We start from the raw sequence: 18,886 nt of genomic DNA, 5'->3' as shown, positions 1-18,886 counted from the left end.
CCTAACATATCTGGAAGGAATCAGGTGGAGTATGCTGCCAGGCCTTAACTAACACGATTAGTGTGTTATTTGGACGAAGCCAATAAGAACATTGTTTTGGTGTAGTTTTGCAATTCATTTTCTTCCTTTTATGTTTTACTTATAATTTTTATTGTTTTACTAGTGCTACTGTATTTTTTCTCTTTGCCATGTTACTTTATTGACGTAATTTATGATGTTGGCAAGATTGGAGAACTCACTTGGTAGAGGGAAGGCTGGTCACCTTCCAAATAATCAGATGAGGCTTCAGCGAATCTGGAGGAGATCATTCTTATGCAGCTTCCTGCAAGGCAAGGCCTCTAAGTTCAGCCCTTTCTGAACACCTCCCTCCAGTCTAGTTGGATATTTCAACACAATATTAATACCTAATTATTTCAAATAATATATGTTTGTACCAGCAAAAAAAAGGATCCCATTTTTTAATAATTTTTAATATCTGAGCCAGAATGGACATCCTATGATGCACAGCACAGAGGCACCTCATTTATAGTCACCAGAGTGCATAATGCAGAAGTTTCTGACATTCTGTGAATCGGTATAGGGTGGGGAAGTATGGGGAAGTAAGGGTGAAGATTCTGATGACTGCCAAAAATTTTCTGGCCTATTTTTCCAAGTTGTTGGGTATTTTTGTTTGGCAGTTCCAAAGGACAAAATAAGTATTTTGCCCCTTGTCAGGCTTCTCCCCCAAAATCTATCACAAAGTCCCATCAGCAGCCTGCATCCATCAAACAGAGCAGCACAATATAGTGCAATGGGAGGCCAAAAAAGATCGCACATGTCTGCTTCAACATATTGTATTCTGACTTATGAAAGAGGAAAAAAAACAGATATGTTATAATTTATGGGTTTTGTTCAATTACATTATCCATATTTCTTATTAATTATTGGAAGGTCATAGAGTTACCGTAAGAATTGAGACTCTATTACTTCATGTACTAATATTTCAGGAAGCTTCTTGGAACTGGCAAAATAGAGGGATTCAGAAATGCCAAACTATCTGCAGCATTTCTGCACTAGCTTTACCTTTTCCTCTTGATGTGCTTCTAACAGTCTTGTCAAAAATAGTGCCAATATATCATGTTCCCCTTATTAATTCTCAGATTAGTTCATTTGGAAAACATAGACTGATGCTCTGAGTTTCTGGCATTGCCTCAGACTGGTGACGTGATTTCACTGATTGTACTTTCCTGTATGATAAGCCAATGATTGTCATTCTGAAAAGCAATAATGGACATGGATGTCACCTTAATAAAGAAATTATTCTCCACAAGAAACAGTGGAAATTCCTGACCTGTCGTGGAAAATAGTTCTCTAATTGGTTTTGTGTGGTGGTGCAGCAGAATCATTTTCCCTAAACGTCGTTCCAATGAGTCAAGACTGTACATCATTGTCAACTTCTCAGCAAAATCTTCCTAATAAGAAAGACCAGTGTTACGTAAATGAAATCAGCAATCCCTCCCTTTTATGCCCCACAAAACCTGTTTCTGTGTTCTCTCTCTCTCTCTCTCTCTCTCTCTCTCTCTCTCTCTCTCTCTCTCTCTCTCTCTCTCTCTCTCTCTCTCGTTGTGTGTGTGTTTGTGTGTGTGTGTGTGTGTGTTTGTGTGTGTGTAGAGTACAGCCTGCAATTCTAGGCAACACTATTATTGATTGCAATTGTTTTTCTCTGTAGCCCCACCCCACCCTGTGAAGTGAATCTGAGCTAACATGAAGCTAGTGTAGGAAATTTAAAATAGAAAATAATTGTTGGTGAAGGAATATTTTTTTTAAAAAAAAATCTGTACAGCTGCATACACATCCCCATATAACCTGCTCTGACCTCACAAGGGCTTTGAAAGTGGAAGACTTACTCCTGCTTCAATCTCTTAAACCCACTTAACAAAACAATTTTCCAGAACATCTGATCTTTCATATCTACCGAGCTAAAATATATTGTTACAGCTACTACAAGCTGTATATTCTGTTCTAAGCAAGTCTAATAAAGAAATATGCAATGGAGATATACTTCATCAGCCAATAAAGAAGTAACAATTGAATGAAACACACTTTTTTCAGCCCCAGAGAATTTATTCCATTAAATTTGATATTGGTCCAACTTGATTATAAATAAGTCTGTTAAAGGTAATATGTAATGTATTTCCCTATCATATGGATAACAGCATTTTGGCTGCTTTAATAAGCTGCTTTAAACTATATATTTCTTGAACAATCTGAGATCATCGGATTCTCCTATATGTTTTTCATATTTTCTTCATGATTTTTATATTATTCCTGGTTTTTTTTTTGCAAAGATTCATTATGAAATGAATGGAGATCCCAAGTATTCATATGTAAACAGAAATTAGAATTTTCATAGTATATGTGCAATATTATTAAATTAACAACATCTAAAAGATTGTCATTATAAAATTTGTAAATACTGTATGGATGTTTTAACTTCATGCAACTGGAAAAGCTAACACTTTACTGAGCAGCAAGGAGTGTTTAAGTAGTTTTTAAAATTCTCTGCTCTTTGTTCCCCAAGCAAACCCAAGTATATGAGATTTTTTTTTAGAATAACAGAGTTGGAAGGGACCTTGTAGATCATCTAGTCCAACTCTCTTCCCACGCAGGAGTCCCTACACCATTTCTGACAGGTGGCAGTCCACTCTCTTCTTGAAAGCATCCGGTGATGAAGCACCAACAATATCCGAAGGCAGTCCATTTCATTTGTTGATTGTTCTCACTGTCAGGAAATGTTTCCTTATTTCCAGGTTGAATGTCTCCTTGACCAGTTTCCATCCATTATTCCTTGTCTGGCATCAGATGCTTTGGAAAATAGGTTGACCACATCCTCTCTGTGACAATCTTTGTGACAAGTTAAGTAGGTAAATTACATAAAATTAGTCAGGAATATATTCAAGAAGGCATGCATCTAAGGTCTCATAAAGTGACATGTTTTTAATGAGCAGACCTGAAGTGTGTTGGATGTTCTTGGGAGCAGTGCCACAAACATGTAAAATGTTACATAACAATTTCAGTGACAGATGGCCATATTTCATGTATACATGTACCTATATTATGATGCATACTTTAATAACACTGGCATTCCACAATGTATAACCATTTATTTAGAACCATTCAAAGCTACAACAATGCTGAAAAAGGTGTCTTAAAATCAGTCCTCACATTTACATTGCAGTGTCCTTATGGTCACATAACTGAGATTTGGGCCTTGGCAACTGGCATGTATTTACAGTGGGTCAGGGTCATGTGGTCACCATTAGTGACTTCTCAGCTGGCTTTCAACAAGAAAGGTCAATGGGAAAAGCCAGTTTTGTTTAATGACCATGTGATTCACTTAACAACTGTTGCAAAAAAGATTGTAAAATGACCCAATCACATGATGACTTAACGACTGCATCACTTAGCAACAAAAGTTCCAATCCCAATTTTTATCATACTACCTGTATTGCTCAATGAAGTTAGCAATAGACTATGCAAAATTTCTTGCTGAATATTAACATACTGAAAACCTTGTGCTCTGTTTCTCATTGGTGGTTGTACCTTTGATCAGATGAGACGAGGGTTGAGGATTGCCAGTTAGATCCAAAATTAATGAATGCCAAATGAATAGTACATGAAGAAAATATTTTAACTAGCTGATGCTTTAAACAGGAAGGCTATAATCCTGACAATGTAAAGTCTGCTATTGTTTAAATATTCAATTCTTGAGCTGTATTTTCAGATGCTGAGATATAATAAAGGGGACAATAGAGGGACAGCAAATACGAGGATTGTATGATCAAAATTTTATTGGACAACACTCTACTTTACAATCAAGAAACTGTGTATTTCTACCATGATCCCAGGAAGTAACTCAAAAGTATGGATATATGAGATATCTGGACTTTTGTGCAAAAAAAAATCACAGAATTTACAAAGACTTGTAGGATTAATCCCCCTCCCCAGTCACACATCAGCATATAAAGATTTAGCAGTAGTTAATTATGTTGAAGTTTCTTTACTTCCTCTTTTACCACTTCAGATATTGAGGGATTATATTGAATACATTATATTGATATTCATGATATTCATTGATATGAATATTGATAATGTTCCATATATTATTTTGAAGTATACTTTGTTAATATCCTATTAATATGACTTGCTTTTGTAAGTAAATGTTATTTCATTCAATTTGTACTGGATTTGAATTCTATTGATATTTTGTTTTCTCTTCTCCCTTCCCCCCTTCTTTCCTATCTTTGTCACTTAGGTAGTGATTTTGCAAATGGGGTGTTGCTTTTTGGCATGAAGTGAAATCAATTGGACAAACAGAGGTGCTGATTTCATGACAATTTGTCAGAAATGAATTCCGTGCAACATTACACTTCAGTGGGTTTACATAGAATAAGAATATATAATTATACAAGTCATAAACAGATTCATTTGGAAACAAATCCAAATGATTCCTAAGGGATTATAGATCATGGGCGTGTATTAAGATTGTGTTTCAAACAATTGTGTTCAGAGAATGGATGAACTTTTTCCCAGTCCTTAAATGATGATTTACTTTATATTGATAATTAAATATAGAAGAATTGGGGATTGTTTTGCAAAATGTTTGAGTCAAGATCACAAAGAAAACAGCTCATATTTTTCATTTGAAAATAGCAGATGGTGGACAGATGGTTTAAATTAATATTAATTAATTTTTAAAGAAATTTTAAATTGTTTACCCTGAATGCTCAGAGTTGGAAAGCTAGATGACATCTTTGGGTTAATAGCATTCAAAATCATCTTGTTAAATAATATCAGAGCAGAGTGTAGTATTTCCAGTCTTTTGGTCACTGGTGCTTATAATAAAAAGTGACTCCCAAGATGATTTCTTTGTGATAAATTGGATTGTAGCCAGAGGGGAAAAAAATACTCAAATCTCTGAACAGTTTGTGGCTGAACTATGAAGATAGTAATTATTTTTTACCTTTGTTTACAAACTGTTCAAAACTAGAAGGGAGGTGCTTTGTGAACTTTTATCTGAAAGATTTCTATCAACAATTTGAGAATTTTTCACAGTGGTGTAACATTATAAATCCTTTTATTTCCAAAAGTAAATCTTCTCTAGTTCCATAGAAATCTTATTCCTAAGTACATAAACGTCAAATTATAGCCTTAAAGAGTTTTCAACCTTAATCTATAAAACTGGGAACAATTGTTTCAAAAATTTCACATCAAACACTGTGCTGAAATTATTTTTATAGTTTCAGTGACTGTTCATGCATCCAACAGAGAAACTTCCGCTTGGGCATAATTTTGTCAATTTATTTGACTTTTCAAGGATGAAACATTGCTACCTTGGACAATGAAAACACATTCAGTTTCTCTAATGTGGATATCGCTCAGTGTTGTTCATAGGAATTTGCCCCTTTCACCTGAATGATAAATGCAGCATCATGCTACAAGCTCTGCCTCTTTGTGACATGTGTGACACAGCAACACATGTTGAAAAGGGCAAAAACTTGTTTTGTGGTGCTGTTGGCACCACTCTGACCACATTCTCTCGCGCGCATTTCAAGATGCCTCTGGTTCTACTTAATATTGGACAATGATAGTAGATTACACCATGCTTATCAAAGAGGTAGTACAAGCATTGCCAGCAGGTTTTGATAGTTCTCTTTTCTCCCTCTCTCTCTCTCTCTCTCCCTCCCTCCCTCCCTCTCTTTCTCTCTCCCTCTCTCCCTCCCTTCCTCTCTTTATCTCTCTCTCTGTCTGTCTCTCTCTCTCACACACACACACACACACACACACACAACATATTGTCTAATGTTTGTTTGAAAAGGGGTGGAAATCTCAACAGTTTTCAGTTAGAAAATGAGAGAAGATGATCCAGTGTTAAGATTGTGGTGACCATAATTTGGCCAGAACCTCCAGAAAAGGAAAATTAAGTTCCTCTGAGATGTGATTGTGGATTAATAGAAGGCATTGCCAAATTGGAGTTTTCTGTACCACTTAGATCTTCAAAATATGCATGGTTTTGTGAATAGATATGAGACTTGCTTATACCTTGCAGGCTATATTACTGTATTTCCTGGTGTTACCCTTGAGCTTCTGAGGTAGTTAAGCATCCTTAGTATAAAAACATACAAATCTAAACATTCACCATGAGATAACTTATCTTTATTGAGCCAATAGAGGGTTAGAATTAACCTTTTTAATGCCATGCCGAACTAATATCCAGAGATATCCAGTGTAGTGATACTAGCTGTGTACCAAGAACATCAGGTGGTGGCCAGACGGGAACTGTTATTTTAGGTCAGAGGCAAAACTTTAGGCTGTATAACCCTATGCAATTATGTTACCTAGAAGTCATGGGAATCAGCAGAATCTTTAAAATACAGACAGTGAGAAATTCAATGCTGAGAAATGTAAAATTCTACATTTAGGCAAGAAAAACTAAATGCATAGGTATAGAATAGGTGGAAACTTGCTCAATAGTAGCAACTGTGAAAGGCATCTTGGAGTCCTAGTGGACAATCACTTAAATATGAGCCAGCAGTGTGCTGCAGCTGCCAAAAAAGCCAACACAGTCGTAGGTTTCATTAACAGAGGGACAGAATCAAGATCACGTAAAGTATTAATACTATTTTATAATGCCTTGGTAAGACCACACTTAGAATATTGCATCCAGTTTTGGTCACCACGATACAAAAAAGGTGTTGAGACTCTAGAAAGAGTACAGAAAAAAGCAACAAAGATGATTAGAGGACTGGAGGCTAAAACATATGAATGGTTGCAAGAATTGGGTATGTTTAGTTTAATGAAAAGCAGGACGAGGGGTAATATGATAGCAATGTTCAAATATCGAAGGGGCTGCCACAAAGAAGAGGGGTCAACCTATTTTCCAAAGCAGATAAAGGCAGGACTAGAAGCAATGAATGGAAACTAATCAAGGAGAGAACCAACCTAGAACTAAGGAGAATTTTTCTGACAGAAAAATTAATCAATGGAACAATCAGTGTTGAGTGCTCCAACAGTAGAGGTTTTTAAGAAGAGATTGGACAAACATTTGTCTGAAATGGTGTAGGGTTTCCTGATTGAGCAGACAGTTGGACTAGAAGACCTCCAAGGTCCCTTTCAACTGTGTTATTCTGTTTTAGTCTGGAAATAAGAAATAAACAACTCTTATGTTTTTTATATAACTGGAAAATAACTTATGTTTATGGCTTCAAAAAGATGAATATGGAAAAATGTGTGTAGGAGAATATATTTTTATGCAGTGAAAGATTCAAGCATGTAATTTTTAATTTTTTAAAAAAATTAAAAAATCTGTATATAATAGCTCCAAATCTGTACCCATGAAATAAAATTAATAGCATTAATGAATGGCACCCACCAGCTCATATATTTCTTAATATATCAAATCTGACTTATAACAATAATAATACCAATAATGTAGGTGATAATTCTATACACATTTATTGACAGAGAAATTCTATTTATATTCTGGGATTGTCTCCTAAGTAAACAGTCACAAAATTGTTATGTTGCAGTCGTTAAAATACACACAAGCTAAAGTCTTAATAATATTGAATATTATTGAATAGAATTTAGTGCTTCCAGTTTTTAAAGGAAATGGATGGTGTAAAAATTAAATAAATAGGTCACTGCAGGATCTACAGTCCACTGACTTTTGGAGCTTATTTCTGAATTTTGGACTGCTTTATAACCTTTTTCATAATTGGACAATTTTATTTCTTCTTCTTAAGTGACATTTGCTTGTCAATGAATTGTGGGGCCCAAAGCAAAATGCCAGAGAAAGCAACCACCTCCACATTCCAATCATCATCTTTAAGAAAGAAGAAAATCTGTAATTAAAAATTCTTCCTATCTCAGAAGAATTGCAAGGAGTGGTTTTAACTCCTGACCTGTCAGATAGTCCAGATATTGGGAAAGTGTCTAATTTGGAATTGCTTCTAATTTTCTGCCTCATTATTTAAAGAGCTATAAAACTACAGTGTTTCAGTAATTAAAAACTACATACAGTCCCAAGAAAAAGTATGTGAACCCTTTGGGATTACGTGGAGTTTTGCATGACTTGGCCATAAAATGCGCTCTAAACATCATGTAAGTCACAATAGAAAAACACAGTCTGCTTAAAATAATACTACACAAACATTAGCTGTTGTCATGTTTTAATTGAACATAAAATGGAAACATTCACAGTGCAGGGTGGAAAAAGTATGTGAACCCCTAGCCTAATGACTTCTCCAAGAGCTAATTGGAGCCAGGAGTGAGCCAACCTTGACTCCAATCAGTGTGATGATATTGGATGTGTTGCTGACAGCTGTCCTGCCCTTTAAAAACACACACCTGTTTTGGGTTTACTGGTCTCAAGAAGCACTGTCTGATGTGAACCATGCCTCGCAGAAAAGAGCTCTCAGAAGACCTACGATCAAGAATTGTTGACTTGCATGAAGCTGGAAAGGGTTACAAAAGTATCTCCAAAAGCCTTGATGTTCATGTGTCCACAGTAAGACAGACTGTCTACAAATGGAGAAAGTTTAGCACTGTTGCTACTCTCCCTAGGCATGGTCGTCCTTTAAAAATGACTGCAAGAGCACAGCGCATAATGCTTAATGAGGTAAAGAAGAATCCTAGAGTGTCAGCTAAAGACCTACAGAAATCTCTGGCACATGCTAACATTTTTGTTGACACATCTACAATAAGGAAAACATTAAACAAGAATGGAGTACATGGGAGGACACCACGGAGGAAGCCATTGCTGTCCCAAAAAAATATTGCAGCACGTTTGAAGTTTGCAAAAGAGCACCTGGTTGTTCCACAGCACTACTGGCAAAATATACTGTGGACAGATGAAACCAAAATTGAGTTGTTTGGGAAAAACACACAACACTATGTGTGGAGAAAAAAAGGCACAGCACACCAACATCAAAACCTCATCCCCACTGTAAAACATGGTGGAGGGAGCATCATGGTTTGGGGCTGCTTTGCTGCCTCAGGGCCTGGACGGATTGTTGTCATTGATGGGAAAATGAATTCCAGAGTTTATCAGGATATTTTGCAGGAAAACGTATGACCATCTGTCCGCCAACTGAAGCTCCGCAGAGGATGGGTGATGCAACAGGACAATGACCCAAAGCATACAAGTAATTCAACAAAACAATGGCTTCAATAGAACAGAAAACGCCTTCTGGAGTGGCCCAGTCAGAGTCCTGATCTCAACCCGATTGAAATACTGTGGCATGACCTTAAGAGAGCGATTCACACCAGACGTCCCAAGAATATTGCTACACTGAAACACTTTTGTGAAGAGGAGTGGTCCAAAATTACTCCAGATCGTTGTGCAGGTCTGATCTGCAACTACAGGAAACGTTTGGTTGAGGTTATTGCTGCCAAAGGAGGGTCAACCAGTTATTAAGTCCAAAGGTTCACATACTTTTTCCACCTTGCACTGTGAATGTTTCCATCTTATGTTCAATTAAAACATGACAACAACTAATGTTTGTGTAGTATTACTTTAAGCAGACTGTGTTTTTCTATTGTTGTGACTTACATGATGTTTAGAGCGCATTTTATGGCCAATTCATGCAAAACTCCACGTAATCCCAAAGGGTTCACATACTTTTTCTTGCAACTGTAGATGCTTTAAAATATCCACTGTGGCTTGATTCTCTTAATAAGATGAGGCAGACCTGAAAATGATAGTTACTGTCTCCCATGAGAAAGGCAACCAATAGAAAGTGCATGATTTTCATAATGAAATCACACATATTCAAGTCTGTTATATAGAAATAAGCTATGATTTTTGAATATTCTCTATAATAAATGAAGGCAAATATACGTTGCAGGATCCAATCTGGGTCAGTCACCAGGACAAGAGGTTTAGTCTTTTTTGCTTTTGGACTGGAATCCATCCTCAGGGATCTTCTCTGTATTTGAAATTCCTTTAGCGTTCAGCAAGATCACTCCTTGGAGTTCTTTATGGGAAAATTCCTAAATGAGCTTTTTGAGCAGGTGCAATGAATTAGAGATTAAAACTGCATACTATTCAGATTTCTTCTTTCACTAAACTAATATTTTGGATTAAACTTCTTAGATCTATGATTATCTCGTGATAATATTTACAGTCCAAAGAAAAGGCAAGCTGGATTTTTGAGTATAATGTGGCTTTTCTGTAGTAACAAAGCAAGTCAGGTTTATTTATCTTTTTTAGTTTTCTGTTGTTTGTCCCTGAATTCTGAGATAAATACATTATCAGGCCTCAAAGATCTTGACAATTGTATCAAGTTGGGATCACAAGAAGTTGTTTGTATTTACTATATTTACATTTTTTCAGATGAAGGTGGATTTCATAGCTGGTGTGGGGGAGGAATCTCTGTACTGTACAGAGAATGCGGAATGTCTTTTCTAGACTCCACATAGCTTTTTCTGTTATCTTATAAATTTTAAAGAAAAGTTCTTTATTTTTGTTTAGGGTACTCTATAAATGCTCTATACTCATTGCAATAAAACAATAATCTGAAAAGTTTTCAGATTATTGTTTTATTGCAAGGAATTTTAGAGATTTCCAGTTATATTTAACTTCTATGCTCGATTGAAGATAGATATGAAAAACCAAGGTACCTGGAAAAAATGGAATATTTTGTTTTAACCAATCAAAAACATAGTGTTTTAAAGAATGTTAAATTTGTATCCTGCAGTCTTCCACAAAATATCCTTTTTTATGTTTATTGGCCATTTCAGAAGAGATTTAGCAAATTTTGAGTCTTGGTTTTGGTATTTAGAAGTGAAAGAATAGTGACTTATAAAGCTTTAGATTTGTTCAGCAGGTACACTACTTTGGTTTAATACCTATAATGTTGGGGTATGAAATAAGATTTTAAAAGGTGAACTCGTGAATATTATAACAAAAATGTGGAATTTCTCAACTTTGTATTTATTGTTGAAATGCTTAAACTAAGTTTTAGTTTAGATATTAGTGAATAATTCATAGGAAACATTTTAGAATTCATCTCACAGATTATATTGTTATATAATTGTATTGTTAAATTAGTTCTCTCAAGATACAACCTAGTTCAAATGGATAATTTGTTACTAGAATCAAATGCAAAAATGTATAGCATGTGCATACCCATTGTTACTGAGGTCAGGAGTGTTATGTGATCCACAAATATTAACAGAAATATAATAAAAGGCCAAAATCTTTGAGGCACAGCATTGGAACCTTTGCCTGCATAGCATATTGTCAATGCTATCATGGTTTATTTTGCTATTTTTTCATATCTCAAAACACGATATAGTAATTTGTTGTAATTTCCTTTTTTGTAATGTACATATAAATTGTATGCTGTATTTTTATATATAAAAATGTATGCCTAGCTTGCTGCTCTTTTTCAGGAATAATGCCATAGTATAAATCAAGCTGCACTTAAAGTACATTTATTATTCTATTTTTAAGAATAACTTGCAATAAGGTATTTTTGAAAGATGTCATTTCTGGCACTGTGAGGATGGTGCTCATTCTGAGACTGCCACATTTTATTATAATTTGGAGGAAAACACCAGGGAAAACCTATTGTTTTCTAGATCAGTATCAGCCAGCATACGTCTTGTGTTGGAGATGATGGGAGCTGTTGTACATGATTCTTAAGGCATTGTTTGTCAACTTCAGCAGCTTTAAGATGTTTGGACTTCAACTCCTAAAATTCCCCAGCCAACCATGACTAGCTGGGGAATTCTGGGAGTTGAAGTCCAAGCATCTTAAAGTTGCTTGGAGATTGAGAAGCATTACTGTAAGGCAATAGGTTGCAGAATGTTGGCATAAATTATCATGTGGGCTTTGACCAATTTCTTTTTCTTTATTTCAGGCAAATATATTACATTTATAATAAACCCCCTACAATATCCTATTGTGGCCAGAAACAGCAAGTATCTGGAATTTGCAGAATTTGCAGATCAAGTATCAAGCCAAGCATTTGATCACCCTCCAGTTGTAAATGGGAATTGTCCAGACATGAATGAACATATACACAGGACTTATCAACTTCTTCTTGGCAAACCATTGGACACACTCTCTGATAACATGATGACAACACTCCAAAATATATTTAAGCACAAGATTTCACTAATGGTAGATTGGAAGATGGAAAAAATGTACAAGTTCTGCTTCTCTATAATGTTTAAAGCCTCCTTTAAAACATTCTTTGGAAGGGATCCTCATAATGATGGCTATGTTACTGATGAAATTGGAGAAAAATTTCTCAAGTTTGATGCCAACTTTTCCTATTTGGCTCTAAATGTACCAATTATATTGCTGGGAGCAACCAAGAAGGCCCGGAGAGAACTCATAAACTTTTTAAATCCAAAAAAGATGGAGAAATGGTTAGATGTTTCTAAACTAGTCCAAGACAGAAAAGATATATTTGAAAGCTATAAGGTGCTTAGCGATTATGACAAAGCAGGTAGCAAACTTTTGAATGTTTGCTTGAATTGAATCAGATAATTTACTAGAGACCTTTGAAATAAAATGGCAAAATTGTGACCTTGAAATTTTTACGTTTTTTCTCTAATTGGGTAATGATAAAATGTTTTATTCTGAAACAATCCTGTCTGATAATTGATTCTTTCTTTCTCTCTCTTTTTTTGGCTGAGGTGGTAAAACAAGATACTTAATAGTGATAATGAGAGAGATTATAACTGAGCTGCATTTCCTCCCTTTATTTCACCCCCACCCACACCTTGAAATTACATTTCAAACTATTCTCATTAAGCAGAAAATTAGACTTTCAGAAGCCTATTGGTCCTCATTAGCATTCACTGATCCTTGGCTGGGTCTGTGTCCTAACATCTTTTAATTAGCACACTGCAAATCTAATCAGTGTAATAAACGCTATTAATCTTCCTTTTCACTTATTTTCTCCCAGCACATCATTTTACCTTGCTGTGGGCCTCGGTGGGAAACACAATTCCGGCTACATTCTGGGCGATATATTATCTGTTGAGGCACCCAGAAGCTTTTGCAGTGGTGCGTGACGAAATTGACCATTTGCTGCAGTCAACAGGTCAAGAGAGGAAGCCAGGATACAGCATCTACCTCAGCAAAGAACAATTGGACAACCTGGTCTATCTAGGTAATTTATTTTATCTTTTCTGAAGAAAAGTAGGCATCTCCATGTAAACTCTGTTTATCACTCATTCTGTTTAGTGAGAAGGAGGAGAACCCAGCTGCTTAATTGACATAATAACAATCATTTACATCAATTATAAATTATGTACTTTATAGTTAGAGATACACTAACTGCATGTAAACATAGAAGCCCAGGTAATTAACTAAGCAAAGTATGAAAAAGGTTGAATCAAAGCTTTGCAGTTATTTACACAATGTGTAAACATATTAAGTCTGACTCTAAACATCTGCTGAAGTGGGGAATATATTTCAGAGGCATTGCTCACAAGATGGCAGAACAGGGCCTTCTCATGAATTGAAAGGAAATATTTGGAACAATCAACTTCTCTAAATATCATTAGCCTATATAGCATTTTTTTTTAAAAAAAATCCTTTTAAAGCATAAAACAGGATACATTCTCATTTTTCTACAGTTGGCAGCTTGTTAACTATGCAGTAAAAGATATAAATATTTTAAAAATAAAACAGTTATTTTCAAAAAAGAGAAGATATATATATAGAGAATGTTGTATAATTGGTAAACATCCCACTTTTTAAGCAATTTTTAAGGAAAATAGGTTTAGTGGAATTTATGTGTAGTGTATCAATAGTAGTAGTAGTAGTAGTAGAAGTCATAGCTTTTCATAATAAGGGTAAATAGTTGGTTTAAAATGATAATCAGTTCGCATATCTACAACAATCTAGCCTACCTATCTTGCTTGGATTTGTACTACCTTAAAAATCTATATGCAAAATTGCTCTTCTAAAAACCTAAAACCTTGTTGCTTTTTTAAAAAAATCCTTAATTTTTTTGAAAAAGCATTTTATGAATTGTGAAAAAAGCTAAGCTATGAGAACTATGCTGGAGAAAATCTATGTGGTTGCTAAGAATCAACATCAACATGATGGTATTAGGTATCAATTAAGATATTTAAGGATTCACAGGCAGAGAATTTAACTTGAGTTTTCAATGGTGCTTGAAAGTTTGTCAACCGATATTTCTTATAAATATGACTTAAAATAATACCTGTTTTCCTTATGTAGTTTTGGATACTTCAGTAAATAAATGAACAGGCATATTGTTTTTGAATCACTTGATCTAGTTTTAGGATATATTTATATAAAAATATTGAGAAGTCGAGAGTTCACAAACTTTTAAAAACCATTATAAATATATTTGGTTTAAGCCTCATCATATATATGGTTAAGTATTCTGATTACATGAAAAATAAGCACTTATGGGTATTATGTTACACATACCAACTTCTTCATGAAAGACGCACTTAAACCTCTTCTGTATAAAGAAAAACTTGGGAAGTTGGGAGGAGGGATAGCTAGAGCATATACAGTAATGGTATATCTGAAGTTTTATACTACCCCATGCATTTCTACTAGTCTCATCATTAACTGAGATTTATTTATGTACCAAAATTTGTGACTTGCCTTAACAGTCGGGTCAGACTAAAGGCACAATAAAATAGGACAGCTTTAACTTGCTTATTCTTGACTTACTTATTTATAATTCTAAAAGAATGTCATTGAATAGTATTTTTTTGTGTGACAGAAGAAGAAAATTCTTGGAAAATAATTAACTTTTCCTAATTTCAGTATAATATAATTTATTTATTTTTGTCATGGACTTACCCTATTGATTTAGCTTGACTCCAATCGCTTTTGGAATCTGTCCACCAATTTGACATTCAAAGACTATTCAAAGTATATAAACATTCATTTTTACCTAACAAGGGAAACAAACACAGGGCAGGCAATTTGATTTTGTGAATATCACATGTGTGTAAATGCCTCCTAGTAGACTCAGAGTATATTATATGTATGTATGTATGTATGGTATGTATGTATGTGTGTATGTATGTATGTAGTGAGTTTAGATAGATGGACAGACAAGCATCCAACCAATTGAATTTGAAGGCCCACATAGACTAATAATTATGGTAAGCAAGTAGAGTCTAGCACTTTGCTTTGGTGAAATGCTATCTTCTAGGAAGGAAGCAAAGTCAAGCAAAGAGGCAGACCCTACTTAGAGAACTGTGCTGTCTCCAGAAATGACTTTTGGAAAGTATTTGATTTTAATGGAATGCAAAGAAGTAACCAAACAGGATGGGAATATGAAGAGGAGCAAGCTATGGTTGGACTGAACAAAGAGAATAAAGGTGAGATTAAAATAAAAAAATGAGGAAAAAAGCCTTTATACAGATATATTTTTGTGTGAAAGAGTTTGGAAAGATATAGTGACTAAGTATATTTTATATGCTGAGGATATAATATGATAGAGAAAGCCTAGATTCTGGATACTTTTAGCTTGTTTGTAGTTTTGAGAGAAAAAATACTTTTATTTCTATTACATCAGTTTGCCTTTTATGTGTTTGGCTGGGCAACAGTGGCCAATGTTATAATTTCTACAATAGCAGAAATCATTCTATATAATCTCAGACCACACACAAAAAATTAATAGATAAGGAATCCACAATAAGAAGTGAATCTAAGTTACAGTGGGAATTGGGATTCTTTAACTTTCTGAATATTACTATACTAAAAGTAACAAGTCAATATACTGGTAGATGCTGGTCAGAATTGGACCCCCAATTGATATTATCGATCCATTTCTTCCTTTTCCTTGTTCCTAATCAGATATTTTTCTCTGCCATCTTTGTTTCCTTGTTTTATGTTTCTTCTGTTGTTTCACGTTTTTTAATGTTTTTAACAATTTATAAACTGCCCGGAGTTACTGGGAGTTGGATGGTGTATAAATTTGATACATTATTATCTGTGCACTACGACCCAAGCAGTGTGGTCATTTTTTAATTGACAGATGGGAATTTTGTCAATGTGGAGATTTTCTGAGTGCAGCCCAAGATTTGTTGGTATGGCACCTAGTGTGCGATAACCATTGGGACCACCATGGCTGGCTTTTGCCATAATCTTTTATTTTGAATTTTCAGATCTAAATACTTTGTGATCTCCTCCAATTCTTTCCCTTCTATTTTGCTATCTCCTGGAAATGTCACATCAGTTATTCACACTACAATTATATCTGGGTGGTTATGCTCCAAGACTTCATCAGTTTGTATTTGGAAATCCCAAAATATTCTAAACTGCTCATTTTCAACTACTTTTTCAACTCTTCTATTTCAAGGACTGAAATTTAAACCTTGTATATGCAAAACACTATCCACTTATCTGATGCTTCTTTTTTGAATAAATTATTGTATCATTAGAGATCTCACATAGTGAAAGAAGAACTTCAATTGAGAGATGTAAATATATTTTCACTTTTGTAAGGATTTGTGTCAATAATTTTAGACAATACATTTTCTTCTAAATTAATTACATGTTTTAAAGATTACCAGCAAAGCTTTAAAGTCAAATAATTGTCAAATAATCTTTCTTTCTCTTTCTTTCTTTCTTTCTTTCTTTCTTTCTTTCTTTCTTTCTTTCTTTCTTTCTTTCTATCTTTCTTTCTTTCTTTCTTCTTTCTTTCTTTCTTTCTTCACCCATGTTGTTGAAGTGACTCTACACAGCTTATAGTATTAAAAGCATTAAAACCATGAAATAAATATTTCTAAAATGATAAATATGGAGCTACAATCAAAGATAAAAAATATAGTTAAAAGATGGGGAGGGAGCAGATGCACGAGGGGGTGGGTGTGTGTCAGATGGGATTGCCTCTTAATTCATTTACCACCTCCAGTGTGATGCCACATCCTTTGGAGGGCCAAGCCATCTGGTAGAGCCAGGTCTTCAGGTCCTTTTGGAAGGTCAAAAGGATGGGAGTCAATCTCACCTTAGGGATAAAATGTTCCAAAGAGCAGAAGTGACACGGAAAAGGGTCTTCATCTGGACATTGCCATCTGAAATTCCTTGACTGATGGGGTCTGCAGCATGCCTCCTCTGCTAGTGTGGGTGGGGCAGGCCAGTCCCATTAGAGTGATATGGTTCCTCAAGTAACTGGACCCATGCCATGCAGGGATTTAAAGGTAATAACCAGTAACCTGAGTTGCACTTGGAAGCAAACCAACAACCAGTACACCTCATGGAGCAGTGGTATAACATTGGTCACCCTAAGGGCCCAAGAACTGCCCACACCACTGCACTTTGTGCCATCTGAGTTTTCTGAATCTTCTTCAAGGATAGCCCCATGTAGAGCACATTGTAGTAGTCCAGATGTGAGATGATGAAAACCTGAATTATTCATGTCCTCTTTTTGCCTGCTCATATATCTGATAGCCTTACATATCAATGAAATATCAATTGCCCTTCTTAACTAAGTTGGATTAAGTTGAAAAGAGCATCAGCTGCTGGGTAAAGAATGCACATTCACAGAGACATCATACAGACTATCTATCATAGATCTCCATATATGCACAGATTTTTTCTTCTATCCATCTCTCCTCCAGTAATCTTAAATATAGTAGGCACATTCATTGATACACATAATGCACACACAGAGCGTACACATTGGGTATTTACATCCTAAATCTTCCTCCTACCTTAAGAAGAAAATTAACTTTCGAGCCACTTTCTGCCTCTGCAGCACTGAGTCTTGAGTCTAAGCGGAAATCAGCCCCTTTTCTCTTTGGCAGAAAGATCAAACAAAAGAAAACAACTTTTATTTAAAAGGAGGGGGGAAATAGGAAAAGAAATTGTAGAAGTTCCTTTTTAACTTTAATTAGGCATACGATTCTTTATTAACAAAGGAATTACAATTGTAGAGGTATTCAAAATCAGACAGCATCTGAAAATGTCTAATAGAGAAATATATAGCACAGTGACAAGCTCTGACAAGATTCCAAAGTGATCCATTCCAATAATGGAGAAGCAGTTGAAATATAAAGATAGGCCAGTCTGCATAAAAATACAAGGACTGGGCTTGTGTAAAGATAATAAGTTCCAGATGCAATAAAGTGGTCATAAAAATCTAGAAAAAGAAATTAAACAGAGCACTGTCTTAACATTTTCCTTTCCTTTTTAGTCAATGACCCTTGGAACAGTTGTTACCTCTGTGACAATTTCTTATCTAGAAAACCCTCCTTCCTTGAAATGCCAACTATAATCAGGAGATTTTTAACTTTCTCTCTTTCCTTACCCTATCTGGTCACAAAACGTCTGGCTTTTTTTGTGCTGGACTTCTGCTTTTTTTCCCCCCCAAAGGACCCAGATTCTCTGTCTCTGGCACAGAAGGAGGCATTGGGAGATTTTTTTTTTTTGCTTGCATGGTGAAGATCATGCCCAAGATAAGATCTTATTTTGAATGGCTAAGCTGTCCTGAATATCAGTAATTTACACTAAAGAGAACATTGTATGGAACATTATTCACTACCAGATAGAAGAACTAAAATTAAACAGTGCTAGGATACAAACTGTCTTGAAAGGTACAGTAAGTATGCTATCGTTAAACATCACTGTTTTAAGACTGAATGAAGTGGGAGAAAGTAGATATTTTATCTTTGTATCCTGTGATTAATTTAGTTCTATTCAGTCATTATGCAAATTACAGGTTTGTTGCGTTTCGTAATTCTTTATGGAAGAATTCTTTCCATAATCATAGTGCTCTGAAAAGAGTAGATGTATTCAAAATAGTTGCATATTGAACAACTATTTTTCTTTCCTATACCCTTGACATTTACAGATTTCCTATTACCTGCTAAATGCTTAATATAAAAT

General features: G+C 35.1%; 1 protein-coding gene across 1 annotated transcript in view; it reads left to right on the top strand.

Annotated features, from left to right (window-relative positions):
* The window catches only part of CYP7B1 (cytochrome P450 family 7 subfamily B member 1), a 113,886-nt gene that overhangs the window by 81,490 nt on the left and 13,510 nt on the right, over positions 1 to 18,886 (top strand). The window contains exons 3-4 of the mRNA XM_083361214.1: positions 11,907 to 12,500; positions 12,963 to 13,169. Of these exons, the coding sequence (XP_083217340.1) occupies positions 11,907 to 12,500; positions 12,963 to 13,169 (801 nt within the window). The remainder of the gene's footprint in view (positions 1 to 11,906; positions 12,501 to 12,962; positions 13,170 to 18,886) is intronic.

This window comes from Vipera ursinii (assembly GCF_947247035.1).
Source record: "Vipera ursinii genome assembly, chromosome: 3".
NCBI classification, from domain to species: Eukaryota; Metazoa; Chordata; class Lepidosauria; order Squamata; family Viperidae; genus Vipera; species Vipera ursinii.
Note: the sequence above shows the minus strand (reverse complement) of the source record. Positions and strands in the feature narration are given on the sequence as shown.